Source organism: Cnephaeus nilssonii, assembly GCF_951640355.1.
Source record: "Cnephaeus nilssonii genome assembly, chromosome: 5".
Lineage (NCBI taxonomy): Eukaryota > Metazoa > Chordata > Mammalia > Chiroptera > Vespertilionidae > Cnephaeus > Cnephaeus nilssonii.
The window spans coordinates 15,337,184-15,359,942 of NC_137076.1; the positions used below are offsets into that span (position 1 = coordinate 15,337,184).

The following is a 22,759-nucleotide window of genomic DNA, read 5'->3' on the forward strand; positions in this document are numbered from 1 at the left end:
CCATCAACACAGCCCCGAAGGGGAGGTGGCCGCTGGGAGCCTGCAGGACCAGCCCCTGCTCTCGTGGCCCAGGTGGGGAAGGACAGTGTGTGTGTCGTTGCCCTACCTCCTCCAACCCTATCTGCCCCCCATTTGACCCTTCACTCCCATGGCTTCCCTCAGCCGGGTATCACCCGTCCCTCTCACCTGGACCTGGTGGCTCACAAAGAACAAGTAAATTTGGGGACCCAATGCAACCTTTTAATTCCAAGCAGAGTTCCCCTCCCCCAGTATCATCTCACACATACACACAGTGGAAAGGGATGCCAGGGTCTGGGCAGGAACAAAACCCAGACCTGGGCAAAAATATATATATATAATTATATACACATATGTATTTGTAGAGAAGAAAAGCTGGGAATGTTGATTAGGTAGGGCAGAGAGTTGGGTGAGGAAAGCAGCTGGGGGTGCCCCAATAAATTACATTCTTTAGAGAGCATGATGGGGGATGCATGGGTACAGGTGGGACCTGGTGGCCTGGCCTCTTGTTCCCATCCGAGGGAGCCTGAAGGCCTGGTCCTGCCTATGGCCCTGGTGTCAGAAGGTAGAAAGGAGTCTAGCTCACTTTGTCTGGAGGCTGATGGGGGCCTGGGGTTTGGTATAGGCAACATCTCCACTCTAAGCCAAGGCTTCTGGGGAAGCCACAGAGCTGAGCACGAGGCTTCAAAGCATAGGATGTGCAAGGAGAGCAGAGGGTAAGCTGGAGTGCAGGGCAGCCTCCCTGCTGGAGGCTGAGCTCAACCCTGCTCCTGCTGGAGTCAGAGGCGGGAGGCGCAGGTGTAGGGGAAGCCTCCCAGGCGAGGCAAGGAGGAGTGCTGGGCAGACGTGGCCCTGGAGCTGTGCCTGCCTTCCTGCTGCTTCCTGCCTCACCTTCTCCGCAGGCTGAGGGTTCTACCCGGCCACTGATCCAGACATCAACAGGCCTGCACCACGTGCCAGGTCCAGGTCTCCTCACTCCCTCTTCTAGGACCCCTCTTCATGGGGCGGGGGCAGGGAGAGGGTGCAGACATTAACTCCGAGTGCTGGAGTCCAGCCTGGGTTTGCCCTGTGCAGCGAGGACGAGGGAGGAGGGGAGGCCCCTGGCTCATTATGGGAAGAAGGTCCGTGTCCCACAGCCCAGCACGGAGGGAAGGCAGGGCTCCCCTTGACCTAGCGAATGCAGCCCACCCCACCTCTGCCCACCTCCCTGCCCTCCCGAGAGATGAGGCTTTAGGGTCCAGGGACCCAGCTCCAGAGAGCAGCAGGGGTGAGGGTCGGTCACGGAGTGCGGGGCGGTCAGAAGAGGGAAGCCTTCTTCTTGAGCTCATTCCGCTTCCACAGAGCCAGCTTGCTGAACTCTTCGGGAGACATGGCGAACACCCTGGAGAAGTCCTCCGCTGACAGGTGCCTCTGCAGGGGACATACCCAGGCCGCTTAGGGAGCGGAGGGCGGGCTGGGCTGAGTGACCCAGCGGGCAGGTCTTCCCCACCGGGAGGGGAGGCTGCCCTTTGGAGCCCCTGCACCCGCCAGCGCCTTTCCCCTGCCTACCTCCAGCCTCATCCGATCCACACCTGGAGGCAACTTGGTTCGCCCCTTATTGGTCACCACCAGCATTTCGTAGGGATAGATCTGGGGGGCAGGGCAGGGGGCACTCTTAGGCTCATGGTGTTCCCTGTGGCTGTCACCCCTCAACTCCCCAGGCCCCCTTATCAGCCTGCGGGGCCATCGGGTTCATGCCATGTTGCCATCCAGCGCCCCCAGCTTCCCCATCAGCAACTCCAGGAGGATCCCATAGCGCATTCACTTTCCTGGCTTCTCCCCAAGCTGCCCACCCCCCCTGGCTCTGCCGCTGCCCCTCACCTTCTGCTCCAGCACACAGGGCAGGGAGTTTCCCCGGTCCATCCTCCCCCTCTGGCCCTCTCCGTTCTGGGGAGACCAAAGCCGCAGTGAGCCAGAGTGGGGCCGGGAGACCTCCCCAGCCTTACCCGGGGCTCCTCATGTGCTCACCAGGCAACTGGGTGGCCCAACACCCCCTCCCCCAACACTGCCAGTTGCCTGTCCCAGGCTTCTGTGCTCCGCGTCCTCCAGAGGGCACTCACCTGCAGGCCTGGGGAGAGAAGAGTCATTGTTCAGACCACCAGCTTAGCCTCCCCGACCTGCAGCCACACAGCCCTGCCCGCATCCCCGACACAGCTGCCCCAGGGCCTGCTTAAGCCCCTTTCTGCCTGACCCTGCCTCTCACCTGGGCTTCCGGCCTCACTCCCAGTCGGGCTGAAGTCTGTGGACTGCAGCTAGAAAGGACAAAAAGGATCAGAAGGAAGCTGCGTGTTCCCCATCAGTCCCTTCACTTGAAGGGTCTTCCCTTCCCCAAGTAGCTCAGTCTCTCAGAGGACCCCACATGCACACTCCTCCCTTGCAGTCTGGGACCTGTGGTCAGGGACCTTACCCGGCTCAGGGTGGTCCTGCCGTAGGCCGGGAGGGAAGATGACTTTGATGTTCCACCGTGCAAGGCTAGGGGAGAGAGAGAGAGAGAGAGAGAGAGAGAGAGAGAGAGAGAGAGAGACCTGTTCAGTCTCTCTGGCTTGACAGTCATTTTGAGTGGGATACCTCTCTGGCCCCCCCAACCAGGGGCAGGGCAGTGAGGGTAGACCTGGGGGAACCTGTGGTCTCTGTTGGCTTCCAGCTCCTGCCCATCACCTCCAGCGAGGGGCATTGTGCTGGTGCCTCTGAACTCTCTCTAATGCCTTCCCTCTAACAGAAGGGCACCAAACACTCATTTGGGCCAAATGCCCGAGTTAAAATCAGAGTTAGCGAGCGATAAATGATGAAGCTCACCAGTGTAAAATGAACCTCTGGGGTAAAAAAAAAAGAATCTGACATCTCATGAAAAGAATCAAATCATTACAATTTTAATATCAGCGAATTTAGTAACCAAGTTTCAAACATTTGACCCTATAATACAGAAACAATACTTTCCTTAGCTGTCAGCTGCTGGATTGCACCCACAGCCAAAACGTGGATTGCATGATTAGGTGTCACCTTCAACTTACACATTTAATAATATCACTAAGCTTTCAAGCACTGAGATTATAATTCAAGGAAATTGGTTTTCAGTAACAGGTTTTCCTAGGAAATCTTCGTACCTAAGATTTTTAGTTTGGGCAGATCTCAAAACTCCTTCATCTCCAATTACTAGAAATTGTTGGCATTCTATAGTAATCATTTTGACCAGACTTTTTGTTTAAATGTTTAGCCTTGACAGACTCAAAACTATAAGGAACTGTCTTCTTAAAACATTCTTATAAAATCTGTTACTTGGAAGTTTAATTGGTGAGAACAAAATGTGTTTTGGGGACCTTGTTTGTTTGTTTTTTCCTTAATACTTAATTTTAAAACTACTTAAACACTTATTTTTGTGTAGAAAATCATCTGCTTTTTCAATATCATTCATTACTTATGTTTGAAAGTGACTATTCAATGTTACCATTAAGTCAGAATGACATGCCTATCCATAATTTTAAATGTTTTTTGGTTAGTCCTCACCCGAGATATTTTTTCCATTGATTTTTAGAGATAGTGAAAGAAAGTGGGGGCGGGGGGGAGAGAAACGTTGACGTGAGAGAGACACATCGATTGGTTGCCCCCCGCACAAGTCCCGACTAAGGTTGGGCATCTAACCTGCAACCAAGGCACATGCCCTTGACTGGGAATCGAACCCCTGACTCTTTGGTGCACAGGCCAATGCTCTAACCACTGAGCACACCAGCTAGGGCTCTCTATAATTTTGAAATTGTTAAGGTTGATTAGCTGTGATTGTAACCTATGCAATCCTATGACCTTTGATCACATACAAGTTCAGGGGTGCCAAAATGATGATGATGGAGACATTTGGCTATTCAGCTTTGCAAGGCCAAATGGAAGTTAAAGAGCTAATTTGGACTGAAAGCAAGTTCTAGTGGAACACGGAGGCCGAATTCAATCTTCAGAGCATCTCTCTGTCTCATTCTTCAGGCCTTAACTATTTAGCCCATATTCTCTAAAAACTCTTCCCACCCCTTCTGAAATATCATCCTGGTCTTTTGGTGACCCTGTGGATGTCCTAGCCAGAGACACACCTTAGGGTTCCTGAACCCCCACTCCCCACCACAGGGCCTTCATCTCTACTGCACAGCAGGCAGCCCCTGCAATGGTCACCCCCGGACCTTGCTATCCACACTGTTTCACCCTGGCACTTGAACCTGGGGCCCCACTTTGTGACCATGGTGCCCGTCTTTGTTTGCAGCTTCCTTCAGCCTGGTTCCCAGCACACCTGCTCGTCAATCTCATGGGGACCTCTGGGGACCTGACCCACACTCCCTGTCCTTCAACCTGTGGTTGGGTACAAAACTGCTTTCACCAGTACTGAGCAGCTCACTTGGCCTGCATCCCACAGACCTGCCTCAACCAGCTCTGCCTGGATCAGCCGTGGGCCCCGGCTCGCCTGCAGGCTGTGGAGGTGACGACCACACCAGGTAGATGGTCATCACTGCAGATGGACGGCCTGGTGCAGCTCCCTTCCCTGAGGCAGCTGTTGCCAACCTTCCCAAATCTCCACTTCCAATTGGCTGCTCCCAGATCAAGTCCCCACCTTCAGAGAGAGAGGCCCCTGAGGCCAAGCCCCACATCCTGACTAACGCCGAGCCAACCCTCAGCTGGATCTAAACATGTGTGCTCTCCAGGGTCCAGCCTGGCCCCGTCCCTGTCCTCTCTCCTCTCTGCACAATCCCATCTTTCTTACGGCCTTATGACTACCTACACTGAGTGGCCAGATTATTATGATGTCTGAACACATAATAATCTGGCCACTCAGTGTATAGCCTATATAATAAAAGGCTAATATGCAAATTGTCCCCTCGACCAGGAGTTTGACCAGCAGGCATGCTGGCCAACCGCCCATGTCCCATCCCCCTGGCCAAGCTGGCCGGACCCCACCCATGCACGAATTCATGCACCAGGCCTCTAATACACACACACACACACACACACACACACACACACACACACACACACACACTGCTGAGTGGCCAGATTATTATGCGTTCAGAGATCATAATAATCTGGTCACTCAGTGTATACCCTGAAGACTCTCCATGAGGCCTGCCTTGTGCCTCAAGCTCCCGACTCAGTCAAACTCACACTTCAAATCCAACATGTTCCAAACCAGTTTCTTCACCTTTCTCCCAACCCTGCCTCTTTCATGATCTCAGTTCTAGGCTTTTCATCACCCAGCACCCAAGGCCAAACCCCAACTCGTCTGCCCCTCTCCTCCCACTGAGTCCAGTTGCTTCAGTCTCCTATGTATTTCTCAAACCCATTCCCTCTTCTCTGCCCTGGGTCTATGTTAGCCCTTACCCAGACCGCTGGGAAGTGTGGTAGGTTGTCTCCAAAAGTGGCCTGCAACACCATCTCCCAGCGCCTAAGTGCCGTTCCTGTCCTCAGGAAATGGAATCTCCCCCTTTCTGGAGTCTGAGCTGCTCTGACCAATAGAATGCAGTGGGAGCGAGGCTGTGTGGCCTCCGGGCTTTTAGAGGCCTGTAACTTCCAGTTCTGGCTCTCAGATCTCCCATCTCCTCTCCACATTCTTCAAAAACTCTGCCAAGGAAGTCCAGGCCTATCTCGGATGATTTGAGGCATGGTATCCAACATGCTGGCTACCCCGGCTCTCTGGTGTCAATCCTGCCACCACATGGCACACTCGGGCATTGATTCCAGGCTCCTGGAGGCCCTCCCCATTGGCCAGGAGGTTCCTGTTCCTGCCTTTGCTCCCACCGTCCCCCGTGTCAAATCCCCACTCGATTTATCTCATTCTTCAAGACTCAGTGAGCACCCCCTGGCCCTCTGACCACAGGCCCTGTCACTGAGCACAGCTCATCACAGTACCTGCTACACTGAACCGAAATCGGTTTCCACGGCCATTTCCCCAGTGATTGGCAGCTACCGAAGGACAGGACTCTATTTTTTCACTCTTTGTAAGCCTCACTGTCTCCCAAATGGTAGACACTCAGTAAATGTTTATTCAATTAAGCAAAATTAGCTAATTCTGCTTTAGCTGATACTATTGTTTATCATCTAGTCTTGTTCCACCACTGGAATTCTTGCCCTACGGACAACATGAGCGCCTTGAGCCAGTGACCGAATGTTCCGTCTCATACACCCGCATTAGCACGGTGCCAGGCACATGACAGACAGACTCAACAGGCTGTTCAGTTCTGGCCTCAGGGTCTGGCCAGGCCCTCGAGCCCCCTTGGTGGCACTCACAGGCATGAAAGGGTGTCCGGTCGGGCAGGGAGCGGGTTTTCCTCCGGATAGGCAATGACTTTTCCATCTCTTCTTTCAAGATCATCTTTCCCAAGTTGGAAGTGACCTGGGGACCAAAGGGGATGGATCCAAGACTTTGGTACTTGTGTCTCACCTCCAAAAGGTTCAGAGTTGGGCATGTTGCAGGCAGGAACGGGGACGGGTTTCCCCAGTGGCTGGGCCGGGAACCCTGGGAGCCTGGCATCCTGGTCTGAGGCACTGCCACATTGGGTTTGGCCACCCCCGAGAGCAAGGAGTCAGCGCCGCTCAGTGTAACTCTACCCGGTGGCCTCCCAGCCCAGGTCACCAGGCCCAGAGCATAAGCCCACGTCACCATCAGTGGCCTTTGCACGACTCCCAACACCCTCTCTCATCCCCTGGAGACCAGCAGCCTGCTCTCCCCCTTCTCCTCTTCCCCAGAACTGCTCAGCCTGCTGAGCCTGGCACTGATGGGACCACCTTTCTGGACCTTTGACCCTCATATAACCAGTGTTTCTCCCCAAGCAGTACGAAGTCCTGGAGTCCCTGCCAGGGCAGCAACTGAAATCCTGGGAAAGAAGAGGCACGCCTCTCATGCTCTGACCAGGATGCTCTTCAGGCGTGAACCCTTTAGAGCAAACAGCTCTGGAACCAGAGCGTCTGTCCCCAGGAAGACCCAGGAGGGGGAGAGGGGGCAGCGAGATGCTACCTTACTGAGTTCCTCTCTCTGGCGCTCCCTGAGAGCCTTCATCTCCTCCCCGGAGTCATCGTCTTCCTCCTCCTCCTCCTCCTCTGCGCCTCTCCGGGATGCTTTCCGCTTCCTCCATTCTGTTTCTGGGAAACACAGGCAAAAGCCAGCGTGTCAACCAACCATTGGCTCAACAAGTATCTATCAGGTGCTGGCTGTGTGCATCACACTGCGCTGCACATTGAAGTGAGCACTACACATTGTTTGTGTTTTTTTAAGAAAAGAAAAATAACAATTGCCTGACAGTGAGGCTGGGTGGACAATACACACTCACATAACTTAAATTCATTGGGACCAAGACCTTGTCTCATTTCTCTTTCTCTTTCCCAGAGTTCCTCCCACAGAGCCTGGGATGTAGTAGACGTGTGGCAAATGTCTGCTGAGTGGTCCAATAAATGAATGGGAAGTGACGAATGACTAACCAATAGGGTGCTGACAACAAAAGCTCTAGGAGTGGGTGAGTGAAGAGCCCACAGGGTTCACCAGAGGACACAGGGTGGGGTGGGGTGGGGTGGGGTGAGGGTGGGCTCCTGGGGCATCCACATGGGCTATGGGCAGTGTCCTGCCTCCCTGTCCCCTCTCAACAGCTTCTCTTACCCACAACAGCCAGTGACGGGGGGCATGGCCAGTAGTCAGTCTCGATCTTGGCTGGCTGGTTGGGGTCGGGGGGCTGGGCTGCAGGGAACTTAGATGACTCAATGATGAGGTCCTCAATCTGGTGCTTGCTCTGAGGGCTGCCTCCCATGGACTCTGCAGGTGGAGGTCAGGGTCAGCCTGTGCACACCCCAGCCCCGCACCTGCCCCCCTTCACACCTGTGAGGTTGTGGGTGTCTAAACAGCGCCCAAGGAAGCACAGGGCACGGTGGTGTGCTGATATGGACAGACACTCTCCTGTCCCCTCCCAGCCTTTGGCACAGCCTCCCAGCCTGGGGATCAGGTGAGTCAGGGGCCTCACCTCTCTGCTTGTAGATGGGTGGCTTCTTGTAGATGTTGGAATCTGGGCGGGTGGTCTCTGTAGAGAGCAAAGTGGAGGAGAAGGAGGAATGGGTTGATGGCGGGGAGGCCAGATCAGGGGTGAGAAAGGAGGCAAGGGGAATGGGAGAAGGTAGCACATTCATGGGCTCCTGTCAAGAGCCAAGACAGAACCAGAGTTCCTGGAACTGTCCCCGAGGGGGCTGGGACTTGTTGCACTCTTTTGGTTGGGTGGGAGGGAAGATGAGACAGGTCTACCATCTTTGGGAGCTCTGCCTGGGGTTCTGGCCTCAGGGGGGTCTGGCCAGTTCTGTGGGAAGCGTCTACCCCAGCAAGGGGCTTGGATTCCTGAAGGAGAAAAGAGGTCCTAGGAGAAGGATGCCACCAGGCTGGCAGTGAAACCTACCAGGATGGTGGAAGTGGGGCAGGCTGGTTCGGGGGGTCCCAGTGGTTCTTGGGGCTGAAGCCTGAGAGATGGTTCCAGGGGACCGGCTCTCTGCCCACACCTGCAGAGCACAAGTGAGGTTCGCTGCAGCTCCCGGGTCCCCTACCCAGCCCTTCCGACCCATGCAGACGCAGCTTCACCTTACTCCACCATCTCTGTCTCCCACCCGCGCAGCCCCCAAGATGGACAGATAGGTGGACAGAGCTGGCCGGTGACAAAGGAGGGCCAGTGATTCCGGCATCCCTGGGCTCTGCAGAGCCCTTTGGGGGCAGGGAGTTGGGCCTGTGGGAGCAGGGCTGGCAATACTCACCTCTGGGGACGGAGGGGGGGATGTGGATTTGGGTGAAAGCGAGCGCTGCGAAGGAGAGGAGCTGGTCAGAGCCACAGGGTAGGAGTAAACCCTCGTTCCTAGAGCCCCAGAGGGGCCACTTCATCCCTCCCCCAAGTCTCCATCCTTACCTGGCCAATGTCTCGGCCATCTCTTCTCTATCAACCCTCCCCGTGCCCAGCGCTGGCCCTCCCTGCCCCCTCCCAGCGCTCTCCTGGGCAGAGTCCTAGGTCTGTCCCTAGGGTGCACCAGGAAGCCACCGGCCCTGGAGCAGTGCTTGTGCTCTGAGGGCCAGCGGAGGATGGCTGTGGCACCGTCCTCAGGGCCAGACCCACAAGCATTGAGGATGGAGTCCGGGATCTTGGCGGGTATTTAAGTCTCCCTCCAGCCTGGCCCCATCTCACTGCTCAGCCACGACACTACCCCTCTCTCAGATACCATTTACAAAGCACCTGGCATGTGTGCTTTATCTCGTGCATTTGGCTCCCTGGTGAGATGGATGGGCAGAGGTACCACCTCCATTTTACAGGAGGGGAAGCTGGCCCACACTGTCACAGGGGTCACTCAGCTAGGACTTTCAGCCTCTGGGGTCAGTGCTTCTGGGTGCTTTCCACAAATCTGCTATCTTTCTACCTACTCCCCCCCCCACCCCCCGCTCCCCCCTGACCCCTTGGGGTCGCTGCCATTCAGACACAGCCTCCCCTGCTGTTCCATGGAGCCCTCCAGCCCATCTCTCCTGCTCTCCACAGCACGCGGTTATCTCTGGGTGCGTCCTATGCACAGTTCCCTTTCTTGTTTTGGAGTCGTTTCTCCAGGAGAGAAAGCAGGACGGGGATTCTGCCACGGACCCAGTGTGGCCTGGGGAAGACCTTCCCCCCAAGTCCTGCCCAAGAGCAAGCTTCCCCCCACTCACCTCCCGGCTTCTGGGCAGCTCCACGTGCTCCAGGAGAGAATAGGTAAAGTGGGGCTCGTAGATCATGAGGTCAGGCCGCTCGATGTCCAGGATGGCCTTGTCCTTGGGGAGGGCAGCCAAGTCTTTGTAGCCCAGCACCTGGTTGTCCATCTTGGCCTGAAGGGAAATGGTGCTGATGGAACCGACATGCTCAAAGGCTCACCTGGGATCCTGGCCTTACAAGCTAAATTTGCAACTTATTAGGAAGAAAATGGACAGCCTTTTTAGATGTCAGCTCCGCGCCAAGTTCCATTATTCAATGGTAAGGGTTTAGGGAGTCCTTCGCCGAGCACTCTGGGTACAAGACAGGACCAGACCAGGAGAAGGACAGTGGGGGAACCTTCTCAGGCGTTCGGGGTTCTCTCTGTCCACCAGCCCTGGCAAAACCACCATCAGGGAGGCTGAGTGAAGCGGCACAGCGGGGAGTGCGTCCCTGCCCTTCTCCCTCCCAGCCTGAGGGTGCTGGTGGCCAAGAGGTACTCACCACAATGCTGGAGGGAGAGCCGGGAACACTGGAGTCTCGGGAGGAGCTGACGCTCCCGGGGGAGGTAAGTGGTTGCTGGGGAGAGTGAGAAGGCGGGCGTGGGAATGTGCGTGTGGGCGAGGGCCAGGGGCAGGGCGTTCCAAAGGGTGGGCCAGGGCAGAGAGGGTGTCCTAGGCCTCTGGGACCCCAGGGTGCGGCGCTGCGGGCAACCACCAGGTGGCACCATCGACCCCGACCGGACCCTCTGCTGGAAGCCTGGCCACACCCACCCGGAGCCCCAGGCCCTCACTGCCCCGCGTACCTTCTGCAGCCGCTCCATGCAGCCGGGAGGTGGTGGTCGGGTCACTCGCAGATCCCTGGGCGCGAGGGGAGGCGACGGGGCGTCAAGCTCGGCCCGGCTCCTGGGCGCTGTGCGCTTGGGGCCGCGAGGGCAGAAAGGGCGTCCCACTGGGCGGTAGCGTCCTCATCCCTCGGTGACGCTCCAGGCTGCTGGCCGAGTGCAGGGCCTGGAAGGGGAGGGAGGACGTGCCAGCCAGGCCGTGGGGCCCGGATCTCAGCGGGCCTGGGCTGGGGCTGGGCAGCCGCTCGCGCTGGGCCTGGGCTCCGGGAGCAGGGCGGAAGGCGCCGGGCTCCGGCTTTCCATTCGCTCAGCCTGGGGAAGCCAGCGCTGTGGACCCGGAGCGGGAAAGTGGAGGGCTGCACTTGTTTTTGAGCCATTGTTCTCTGGCTAGAAAGGAAATGACGCCAGGGGTCAGCCATCCCTGGGCGGCCCTACATCCTTGCTTCGTCACACCTGCCCTGCCTGGGGCCGCAGCCAGTTTCGGACCCAGGCTCTCACGCCTCGGTCTCTATGATGCCCCTTTCCCCGGCTCTGCGCTGGCCCCTCGTCCCACTCCACCTCCATCCACTGTCCACGGTGCCAGCTAGCTCTCGCCCCAGGAAGGCCGTCCACAGAGGGTCTTAGTAATTAATGTCTATGGTGAACAGGCAGGGAGGAGAGGACAGGGTATGAAGCCCACTTGGGGTGAAGTCATTGGCCGGGGGGTGACTTGGAGTGAAGTGGTCAGGTCATGGGCTGGGGGTGCCACTCTGACCCGGGTTCTGCCCTGGTTTCAACCCCTGTGAAGAAGGGAGAGGAGGGTGGAGGCAGCCCACATCCCGGTGCAACTGTCTCTGTACCGCAGTCAAATTCACCTGCAGGGTAAAGCCCCCTTTGGGGCCAAGGCCCCATCCCAGTGCCCACAGCCTTCTCATGCCTGTGCCGAGGCTGCCCTCTGAAGTGCCGCTTCCCTGCAGGGAGGCACCAGGTGGGCACTGCTCTCCCTTTGTTCCCAGGGAGTTAGGCCCTGTCTTCTGCAATAGATTATGAGTTCCCTGCAGCCACAGTCTCCTCCTTCTTCAGTGACTCCCTTAGCAAAGCTCCCATCCCTTCACGGCCCCACACACACAATAACCATTCAATGAATGCCTGGCTGAGTTTCCAAAGGGTGGCAGTGGGAGTGTCTTCTTATCGGCAGGCAATACGCCAGAGTGAAGAGAACTGATGGCTAATGCAGTGGTTCAGAGCATGGACTCTGGACCTGAGAGAGCCTGGGGATGAGTATAAGAGTCTGCTACGTAGAAGCTGTGTGACCTTGGGCAAGTTACTTACCCTCTCTGTGCCTCGCATTTCTCATCTGTAGAATGGAGGATAATGTCATAGGGTTGCTCTGAGTATCAGATAAAGTATAATACGTGAAATGCTCAAAGCGCTATAAATTCTATGTAGTGTTAGCTATTATTCTTTCTCCCTCCACAAGGGCTAATGGACTTCGATGGTTTTTCTGTAGCCATTCTTTGCGACAGAGGGTCATGGGTCATGAAAGACTGAAGTCATTGGTGCTCCCAATCGCATCATCTATTACTTTGTATCAGGCCATTCTGCTCACGGTCTCTCCACCACCAAAACCACCTGCTTGCTGCACAAGCAGCTCTCACCCCCACTCGCCTGCTTTTGCACATGCCCTTTCCCTGTTCTCCATCCACCTCTTTGTCTTTCAGATCCCACCCATCCTTTGAGGTCAGTCCTCAACCCTCCTCCCCGGGAGGCCTTCCTACTATTCTAGTCCCCGTCTCTGGATTCCAGTGGGACTTGAAAAAACAACAACCGTAAGGCTTAGTCCTTGATTAAATGTTGCCTGACATGGGAACATGTTTTGTTTTTTGCTAACTAGAATGGCTGCTAACTTCTGGAGGGCAAACAGCAGTCATAATAGCGATCGTGTTTTGCATGCGCATGCTAGGCGCTTTGATAAGCACTTTACAAAGATTATTTGGTTTCATCTCCTATAAGGTAGACCCATCTGGCACGTGAGGAAACGGAGGCTCAGAGAGGTTAAGAACTTGTCCAGAGTCGTGGAGCTGAAAATGGCCATATCTCAGCAATGGCGTGAGTCAGAGTGCCTCCCCAGTGCTGTGTCAGGTGAGTCAGAGTGCCTCCCCAGTGCTGTGTCAGGTGCATCCGCCACGTTTCTCAAGTCTTTGTGGAATTCTAGAGCCCAGGCTTCTCCAAGACAGACTCTGGCCTCAGAGCCACGCGAGGTATCTGTGCCCACGGAAAGACTCCATCCCACAGTTCCCTCCTTTTCCTGCCTTCTTAGCACTCGCTCTGTAATGCTTTCAACTAGCGGTCTGAGGACCAGAATTAACTCTGGTCCACATTAAAGGAACTGTTAGCTCCCTCTCACTCCTCTCTAACCTTTACTTTATTAACAGCCATTGTCAAACTAGTGATACACTTTGCTTAGTCCTAGAGGCATACACTTATTCATCCATTAGTCCATCCATCTACCCACCCATCCATCCATCCACCATCCATCCATCTATCCACCAATCCATTCATCTATCCACCAATCCATCCATCCACCCATCCATCCATCAATCCGTCCATCCATCCATCCACCCGTCCATCCATCCACCATCCATCCATCCACCATCCATTCATCTATCCACCCATCCATCCATCAGTCCGTCCATCGGTCCATCCACCTATCCACCCATCCATCCATCAATCCGTCCATCCGTCCATCCACCCATCCACCCATCCATCCATCAATCCGTCCATCCATTCATCCACCCATCCATCAGCCCACCCACCCAGTCATGTATTGTTTTTCCATCCATTCACCAAGTACTCTCTCAGCACCTATTCTGCCAATGACCACAGAGCAGCACTCGGTGATGTCCTCTGGAGAACACAAAGATGAGTCAAAGGAGCTCGCTGCCCCTCCAGAAATGAGGCATCCCTACAGAGAGCTCCCATGCAAAGCAGAAAATTACACGTGTCTGATAAGATCGTCTAAGGGGCTGTGAGAGGTCCCAGGAGAGAGAATCACTCCTGCTGGGGCATCCAGAGGGGAAAATAAAGGTTTCTTCCTGGAGGAGGTAAGAGAGGTGGGCCTTGAAGGATGCCCAGTTTGAAACCATGCAAACATGGGAAAAGGGATTCTTGAAAGAGGAAGCAGCAGGAGTGGAAGCGGGGCCGGGAAGCGCTGGTCAGTCTGTGGAGCAGCACGCATGGCCGAGTCGCAGAGCTCGTGAGGTGGAGGCATGCCTGGGCCAGGGGGTTGGGGGCAAGATTGTGGAGGCCTTTGAACCAGGACCAGTGGGTGTTAGATTGTATTCCGTGGGCAACAGGGGCCATGGAATGCTTAGAAACTTGTGTGAAAGAAACAAGTGACAGATCCAAGCAGTGCTTTGGGAAAGAGAATCTGGCTGCAGCCTGGGAGATGATTGGACAGAAACAGAGAGGGAAGCCAGGAAGCCATGGCAGCAGTTGCGGGGGGGGGGGGGGGGGGGGGGGAGAGGAGGCAGGACTGTGAGGGTCTAGACTTGGGCATGGGGCCAAAGGTGGAAAGGGGCAAATGGGAGACATCCTAGAGGCAGAATGTGCAAAGCAGGACTTGCCCAGAGAGCCCCAGGGGAGAGGCAGCTTGCAAGGCTGGGAGACAGGAGAAGGGGAGCCATGAGTTCACTCTGCCAGGTGGAGGCTGAGGTGGGTGTAGCAGGTGAACAGGTGGGAATGCCCAAGGAGAATAGAGGTTGCGGGAGGAGCAGGCGAGAAACAGAGATTTGGGAGCCATGTGAGCTACAGGAGGTGGTCTGCCCAGGAGGTTGCCAAGGGAGAAAGAAGGTCAAAAACAATCCTGAGACAGCATGAAAGGGAGGAGGAAAACTACATGGCCAGCTCCTAGAAGGGCAAGGGGGAGGGGAGGGGTGTGTCCTAGTGATGCTTTTTTTCTGCAAAGGGCCTGATAGGTAGTAAGTGTGCAGTACAAACTGAGAGAAAGGATGGGAGTGGGGAGGGCGGAGGGGCTGAGAAAGAATGTCAGGAAGCCGAGAGTCTATCACCCAGAAGAAGGCCAGAGTGCTGAAGGGAGTGACAACTCGCCCGGTGGGGGGTCAAGGCCTGGTGGCCTCTGAGGGCATCTTCAGCAGAATAGTGAGGCCTCCTTGTTAGGGATCACGGGAGGGGGTGGGGGGGCAGGCCTGGCCTGGACCCCTGTAGGGAGTGTTTCCAGGAAGTGCCCAGAAGGGCGGGGTGGGGTGGGGCTAGGAGGAGTAACTCTGGAGGAAGATTGGCTGGAGGCTAAGGAAGGGGGACCTGGACCATGCCTGCAGGCAGAGGGAGCCGGTTCCAGCAGGTGGAGGGCCGCTTTAGAAACGCTTGTTTCCCTGAAAGGAGAGGACAGGGTAAGAAGCAAGGTGGCCACCCAGAGGGGGCATTGAGAGGGGCCAATCCCAATTCGGGGGCTTTTATTAAAAGTGAGAGATAAGGTCCTATGCGGATGTCACAGGCCGGCTAGGCAGAGGCTAAAGAGAGCGGAGGAGGGTTGCAAGGGTGGGGAGTGTGGGTGGCTGAGCCGAGAGGCAGGTTGGGGAGGACAGACCGCTTGTCTCTGGGAGGTGAAGGCTGCACCTGGGTGGCCCTGGCACCTCCCTTTGAACTGTTTGAGGGGACACAGCGGGGCAATGACTGTCTATCAGTGGTAGCTGCCCCAGGGAAGGAGGGAGGGGAGGGGTCGGAGGTGGGGCGGTGCCACAGGTGTGCATGGTCATGCCGAGACCCACACTCACACATGCCACACGTCCTACGGGCATGGCCTTTCAGAAACGGGGTTCCACAGAATGATGCCTCTGCTCTGTGCACACCATGCCATCCCCGGGGCTGGGTCGCCCCTCTGCCTCTGGGTCTCCGCCCACCGGTGCCCACCGGGATGTCAGACAGCACGCTGGTACCGTGTTAATGTTTTGCCCTTCCCGGGGCACTGCTGTTAATGTGGGCTAGTCTGCGGTGTGAGGTATTACTGGTGACATTTTAAGCCAGGAGGGAGAATGTTTTGGAGTGGAGGAGTGAGGGTGGGGGGTGGAGTTTTCTTGGCTTCTGTCAAATCATACTGCAAAGCAACTGCTTACTCCACCCACACATAGCACCCCCCCCCTTGCAAAGCTACTTTCCTCCAAGTCCACACCCCCTCTCACTCAGCCCGCCTCCAGCCCCCACCCTCCAGCACCTGCGCTGCGCCCCTCCTGCCTCTGCACTGACTCCCCTGGCGAGGCCACAGGGCAGGCTGCAGCCGGAAGGCAGGGCGGGGTGGGAGGAAGGGGAAGACCTGGGAGGAAGGCAAGCCCAAGTGGCGGAAGGGACACCTCAGCTGCCCCAGCTCTGATCAGACACTGGCGCCTCCTCCTCCTCCTCCGTCCACCCCGCCCTCCACGGCTGTGCTGCCTGCCTTATCTGAGCCGCCAGCCAGCCCCACCTCACACTGCCCACCCGCATCTCCAGGACAACCAGAGCCTCAGGCTCCCGGATGGGGCGATAAGACCCACCCACCCACACACCCACCCAACGTTCTTGCTCCAGGTAGGGGCTGACCTGACTGTGGCTGGTAGAAATAAAGGCTCACCCAGGCCCTAGCTGGTTTACTCAATGGATCAGCTTGTGGACTGAAGGGTTCTGGGTTGGATTCCCATCAAGGGCACATGCCCCGGTTGCGGGGCTCGATCCCCAGTAGGGGGCGTGCAGGAGGCGGGCCCGACCTAGAGACCAGGAACCGGTGGCCAAGAGGTTAACTTGCCAAAGGCCGCCCGGTAGAAGCCAGGCTAGAATTCCTGCCCAGGCCCTACCAGGATCCTTTATCAGGTCAAAGTCAAGGAATTCTCTTTGCAGCGGGTCCCCGACGATCCCACTTAATCTGAACTCGGAACTGGGTGTCCTGTGTGCCTCCCTCGCGGGCCCGGCCTGTGGACAGTAGCAGGAGGCTGGGGGTTGGGCTCCGGCCGCCAGGCAGGGTCCGGCCGAGGCGCTGACAGTAAACGAGTTATGAAGAGAGGCTAGCTGTCCAAGTGGGCTGGGGTCAGCGTGGCCGGGCACGTGGCCTCCCCTTCTTCTCCAGTTTCATTCAGTGTGACTGACGTCCTGGCTCCCGCCTCCCGCTCTCTGCTTTCCTTTCCCTTTTTCTTCACTTTCTTCATCCTTCTCCAGTTTGTTTCCCTTTCACCCTCTCCCACTCCCAGCCCCACCCCCCGCAGTTACTGTGGCAACAACTCGATGCCAGAAATAAAGGCGGGATCCAGCTAGGTCACCAGTTCCCAAAACAGCATCCCAGTGCGGAAGGGGAAGGGCCTGGGGGCCCAGGCCTGCTCTGGGGGTGGGCGCTGTGGGGAGGGGCACCCACGCTCCCCAAAAAGGACATCGCGTGAGCAGGAGAGGCTCCCTGCTCTGGGCCAGTGGCTCCTCAGAGTATCCCTCACCTCCACCAAGCCCGAGGCCTGTGCCTTTTCTAAGACTGGTGAAGCCCTCACTCTCGCCTCTTCTCTCCTAGTCTCCTTCATCGCATCCCCAGGTTAAAGCCCGGTTCCATTTGCTGGGACTAGGATTGGGGTTCCTCTAGCGCCAACACTCCGCAGCACCCTCTCACACTCTGGAAGCATCAGGCGGGAGCAGGAGGGCCCCTATCCTCCCCTCCTTTGCTCCTGATGACATCAGGACTGGGCCCCCTTCCTCCCGCCTACCCCCCAAATATGCATCTATTCACCTGGTTTCTCTTAGAACTCTCACTTGGGTTTCTGTGTCGTCTCCCTCTATCCCCCCGCCGAGGAGCCCCTCTCTCTGTGTCCCTCAGCCCCTCCGGCTTGCTTGGTCCCCAGCGTGTTCCTGCTCCGGCCTCTGTTTACGGTGGGTCCCGTGGGTGGATTGTGATGTCGCCAGCACAAGCTGGATCGATAGGGCTGGGGGCGATGCAAGGGTCTTGCATCCCAACTTCAGCTTTCTGAATCACGGGCCTTCCCTATTCCTGTCTTTATACACACATGAGCTCCGAAGGAGGAATTCCTACCGACCTGCACCCCCAGGTGGACAGCCTGCCCCAGGTGTCCCACCCCCGGCCGTGGAGAGGCTGGCCTCGCTGAGGCGAGAGTCACGCGTGCGCACAGGCAGGAGAGCCCACGCCGGAACATCGCTACAGAACGCACCCGCCTGCTTGCAAGATCTCACACCCACTTTCCCAGAGAGGGCCCCACACACTGACACACGGTGCCACGGACACCCACCCACCGCCCCGCCCCTCCACAGCCACTCACACCACGTGCTGACACCCCCTCTCCAAGCTGTGCACCTGAGTAGCAACACACCCGAGCCCCCCTCTACCAGTACCCGTCCCTGGGGGCTTCCGCGCCCCCCTTCCCTTCCCACAGCACAACTACCTCCTCTCCTAGACCCGCCCCTGCTCCCCCGACTCTGGCACCCTGGCCACACGGTCCCCTGGGAGGGGAACACCGGGTGCATCTCCCCGGGAAAGGGCACTTGGCCGGTCGGGCTGAGAGGGCAGAGGAAGCAGGGGCGCCTCCGATCCTGGGGGGCCTGCGCGTCTGCTCAGCCCCAGCCCCTGCAAGCACATCAACAGCCAGCACGGAGAGAGAGCTGGGGTCAGGCTGCCGCCACACCCTGCCACCCAACCTCACCCTGCACTTGACCCTCACCCAGCCTGGCCAGCCAAGGGCTAGCAGGGGCCCCCCCAGAGCCCTGGCCCCAGGAGCACACCCCACACCAACAGCATCCGGCCTCGGTGTGAACTGCTCCCCCCAGAATACCTGTGGTGTGGTGGGAGGGAGGCTGCCACCCCTTTCTCTCCCCTCCCGGTCATTCAGCAGAGGGAACAGCCCCCTGCCCTCCCTGGCCCCATCCCACCACCTGGACGCCTGGCCCACACAACTAGGTGAGGGGGGTGCCGGGGTGCCAGCATGGAACCCCCCAGGCCCTCTTCCTCAAATCCAAAGGCAGTCGGATCAGATCAAACCCAGCTCGTCTCAGGCCTGGCCTCAGGGCCCTATCTCCTATGAACAACAGGCCACAGCTGACTCGCATAGGGGCTCCCTGCCCCGCCCCCCCCAACCCCAGCCTCACTCTTGGGCTGGTGTTGTGGCCCAAAGTGCCCACGGAGGGGAAGAGAGTGGGAGACCCTGCCACCTACCTGTTCCCAGACAGCGTGGCCCAGACACTGAGCCCCAAGGCCGGGCAGGGACAGGCGCAGGCCAGGTCCCCGGCTGCCGCTTTTCCTCCGAGCCTAGGTGGCCGGCATCTCCTCCCGGAGCACAGATAACAGGAAAAGGGCTGGCTGGGGTGTGGTGGGAGCTGCAGGAAGAGACCTACCCTCCTGGCCCCCACCGCTCCCACCCTGCTCCTCCACAAGCCTGGAGCTCGGATCCCAGCTGAGCTGGGGCGTCTGCGCGAGGCAGGCGTGGGCCACTGGCTCCCCCACACCCGCACCCTCCCCACCTCCAGCTGATAGCGTGTGGCCGGCCCCGGGTGTGTGTGTATGTGTCTGCTCTTCCACCTCGCTCGCTCGCTCGCGGTAGCTCAATCCATTTCAAACAAGAGGAGCATTAAGCCGACATCATGACGAAGCAGAATCGGAGGCAGACGGGGCCAGCCGCTGGCCTTTTCCCCCTTTCCCACACCCCTACCCTGCAACACTCGCGCTCGCACATACACACAGCTCCTGGAGCGTCCTCAACAGCAGCCGGACGTTAACAGCGGGACGGGGCCCTGCTGATAACCCCGGGGCGACAACATCTGGCTCCTCCAAGCACCTGTATCTCCTGCTCAGCAGCTAACAGCGGCCACAGGGGCCTCTGGGGTCCTCGCCCCCCTGGGTGATAAAGGGCATGGGTGCCGAGAGCTAGGGGTGTGGGCACAGATGCCAGAGCGGATCACCCCAGGATTAACCCTCTCCTGGGAGGATTGGGAAAAGCAGGTCTTCAGCACAGGAGACGGGTCAGCCCTCCAGGAACCTGAGTCCCCTCGGAAATACAGCCGAGCACCGCGGTGGTGGTGTGAGGGAGGGGAACCCCATTCCTTGCCAGGGCCACTTCATCAAAAGGGAACTTCCTGCCAGGTGGTGCCCAGGTCCCAGCACAGAGCTTCAGGATGTTTTCCCGTCTCTGGGAGGACGTCGGCCACACCAGGGCCCTGTCACCGCCTTGGGTTTGCTGTGGGCTCAGAGCAGAGCCCAGTTCACTTGTGACCCCCGGAGGCAGGCAGGGGAGGGAGCCCAGCCAGCTGACCCTGACCCTGGCCCTGGCCTCCTCTCTCCACCTCCGCCTGGAAGACCTGCCTACCTAGGCAGCTCTTGCTGTTGCCCTGGTAACCACTGCCCACAGCCGGTCAGCTGATGTATCAGCTGTCATTGGGGAAATCGAGAAACTGGGGAGGGGGCTCTGGGATATCTGAGTGGAAAAATCACAGGGAAGGGTCTTGAAGGGGGCAAGTGAGAATGTTCCCTGGGGCCTTTTTCCCTAAAAGAGGAGGACAGGAGGGGACAGGCAGGGGCAGGAAGGAAGGAGGTATGTGTCTGGGTTACTGGAAGGCAGGAGAAGGAATTCTGAAGGCCGGGCTCTAGAAAGCAAGGAGAAATGAAGGCAGGTTGCTGAGCGGCGAGGAGGAGCAGATCAAGTCCAGCTGCTGTGTGTGGGGTGGGGAGAGGGGTGAGGAAGCCAGGCATGGGGGAGGGAACACAGGGCCCATCTAACAGCGAAGACGGGGCCAGGATATGGTGGGAGGGGGTGTACCTTAGATGTCACAGGAGGGGCCACATCCTTGAAGAGAGGGACCAGGCTTCTCTGGGTAACCAGCCTGGCCGCCAGGGCCTCTCTGCTCTCTCTCCCTCCACCACCACCCCCTTACTGCCCTGGCCCCACCCCAGGCCTGCACAGCCTCCCTCCACCCTCCCGAGGAGCAAGTGCCGGGTGCTTTCCGCCTCAGCCTTCAGCGCGGCTGATCTTCCCTTCCCCTCGGGGCCTCCCCTGCTCTCATTACCCTCACCAGACCCACCCCAGGAGGCTTGTCCTCCCGGGCAAGGGTCCCAGAGGTAAGGCTGGAACGAGCGGCTGCCGGCGGCTCGGAAGCTGTGGGCAGGGGCCTGGAGCGAGGTGGCTCGTGAGGGATGGGTAACAGTCTCTGGGCCGGGAGGAAGGGAGCCCTCACCTCAGGCAAACAGGCATGTTGAAGAGGGGGGGTTCCAGGGGGAGGATGGGGGGAGTAGGGAGGGTAATCGGTACCTTCAAGGGCCTGGGACGTGAGGCAGGAGCACGGCAGCTTCCTCGGTGACATACACCTCCATCCCTGGGCGCATCTCCTCTCCGCCTCCCGTTGCCAAGACAACCTGCCGGCGGAGCCGAGGAGGCGGCAGGGAGGGGGGAGGAGGTGGCTGTGGCTCCTACTGCTGGTTCTTCAGCGATGGAGGGCGGAGGCCTGCGGTGGGCCTCGCTGCTGGGGGGTGGGAGCTTCAGGAGCCAGGGCTCCCACCCAGCCTGGCCACTCTCCCCTCCCCCTTCCACAAGGCTCTGGGATTGGCTCCTGGGGCGGCCTCAGGAGAACCCTAACTCAGGCCCAGCGAGCAAGCCTGCCTTGGAGAAGGAGGCAGTCTGGTGCTGGGCAGCAGCCCCCATTCAGAAAGCTCAGCGTGGAGCTGGGAGAGAGCGATAGGTACGAGGGAGGGATAGGCTATACTGAAGGGTTAGAGGTGGCTTCCAGCCAGAACGAGAGGGTCTGGGCAAGGCTGGGCAGGCGCGTGGCTGTGGGCCCAGAGCCTGACCCCATCTGACCTCTGCTGTCCCTGACGGCCGCCTCCTAGTCCCCGCCCCTCTCATTGCCCTGGACCTGCGGGAGTCAGAGCCTGGGACAGGGCTCTGCCAGGGCCACAAGGCCCATCCCCGCTGCCCAGCTCCATGGCAGTGTCCCTCCCCCGGCAGAGCCACCTGGGCGGGGGCCTGTTCAGCCAGCCAGCCCTAAACCACGGGGACTGCAGAGTTCGGGCTCCCTCTGTCGACCCGAGGCATGTAGCTGTCAAGGTCATTTCTGGCTGAGAGTGATCCTGGCCTGTGTCGTGTTGGGTGGGGGCCCGGGGGCCGCAGAGGGACAGGAGAGCCTTCTCTAGCCCGGCTCCACCTTCACCTCACCTCTGACCTCATCCCACAGAGAGCCTGTCCTGCCTCCTGCCCCTCCTCCTGGGAGCCCCAGACGCCCCAAGGCCAGCTGCCGGATCCTCCCCCGTTGCTTGCCTGCCTCCCCGTCAGGCAGGGAAAAACCTCCCCCAGAAGCAGGCAACACTGAATACCAGGTGCCTGTTAGCCCGGCCCTGGCTTCCCGGGCACTGCTTGGCCATACCCAGAGGCTGGTGACAGCACTAGCGTACCTTTAAGCCCAGGAGTGCCTGAGGCCCTGAGGATGGGCGCTGGTGTTCACAACAGGGGTGCCCAGACAGGAGGTGCCAGGCCCAGCACACCTAGTTCTCCACTTCCTTCCCCAGCAAGGTCACTGGCGCCACATGTCCTGACTGAACAGGCCTCCCCAGGGCCGGTGCGATAGGCTCTCTGTCCTTTCTGTCTCACTCCAGTGCCCCTTGCCCCGCCCCAAGCATGAACCTGCCCGGGAGGGGGAGCACCAGCGATGCCCCCCTGTGCCTCTGCCGCCTAAACATTAACTCCAAAAGGCTGACAAGGGCCCGGGGCCCCTGAGGAGAAGAGACCTGCGCCGAGGAATAGAGGAAGGATGAGGGCCCAGAAGAGACTTTCTGATCATGAGCCTGGAAACCGGTCCCCCTATACCAGGGGTCCTCAAACTTTTTAAACAGGGAGCCAGTTCACTGTCCCTCAGACCGTTGGAGGGCCGGACTATAGTTTAAAAAAATACTATGAACAAATTCCTATGCACACTGCACACATCTTATTTTGAAGTAAAAAAACAAAACGGCAAAAACACCCGCATGTGGCCCGCGGGCCGTAGTTTGAGGACGCCTGCCCTATATCCAGTCACCAGACCCTTGTCTCCTGGACCCCAGAGTTTCAGCCCCCAGCACGCTGCCTCAAACCCCAAACCCGACCTCACAATTGCACCTGCTCACTCCCTTCTCCGGTCCCTCACTCCCCGCCCTGTCAAAGCTCAAAGACCAAACTCCAAA

General features: G+C 58.2%; 1 protein-coding gene across 3 annotated transcripts in view; it reads right to left on the reverse strand.

Annotated features, from left to right (window-relative positions):
• Positions 1 to 232: 232 nt before the first annotated feature.
• Positions 233 to 22,759, reverse strand: part of DMTN (dematin actin binding protein) — a 28,588-nt gene continuing 6,061 nt past the window's right edge. The window contains exons 1-15 of one of the 3 annotated variants that reach the window (XM_079771630.1): positions 18,773 to 20,474; positions 10,564 to 10,768; positions 9,740 to 9,895; positions 8,809 to 8,853; positions 8,460 to 8,559; positions 8,037 to 8,093; positions 7,679 to 7,831; positions 7,043 to 7,167; positions 6,316 to 6,421; positions 2,465 to 2,529; positions 2,261 to 2,309; positions 2,118 to 2,125; positions 1,879 to 1,944; positions 1,567 to 1,647; positions 233 to 1,428 (exon numbers count right to left, since the gene is read on the reverse strand). In XM_079771630.1, coding sequence (XP_079627756.1) covers positions 1,315 to 1,428; positions 1,567 to 1,647; positions 1,879 to 1,944; positions 2,118 to 2,125; positions 2,261 to 2,309; positions 2,465 to 2,529; positions 6,316 to 6,421; positions 7,043 to 7,167; positions 7,679 to 7,831; positions 8,037 to 8,093; positions 8,460 to 8,559; positions 8,809 to 8,853; positions 9,740 to 9,895; positions 10,564 to 10,581 — 1,143 coding nt within the window. In that variant the 5' untranslated portion in view covers positions 10,582 to 10,768; positions 18,773 to 20,474 and the 3' untranslated portion in view covers positions 233 to 1,314. Of the gene's footprint in view, positions 1,429 to 1,566; positions 1,648 to 1,878; positions 1,945 to 2,006; positions 2,126 to 2,260; positions 2,310 to 2,464; positions 2,530 to 6,315; positions 6,422 to 7,042; positions 7,168 to 7,678; positions 7,832 to 8,036; positions 8,094 to 8,459; positions 8,560 to 8,808; positions 8,854 to 9,739; positions 9,896 to 10,262; positions 10,338 to 10,563; positions 10,769 to 18,772; positions 20,475 to 22,759 lie in introns of those variants that run through there. The other 2 variants (XM_079771628.1, XM_079771629.1) reach the window with 2 other exon arrangements.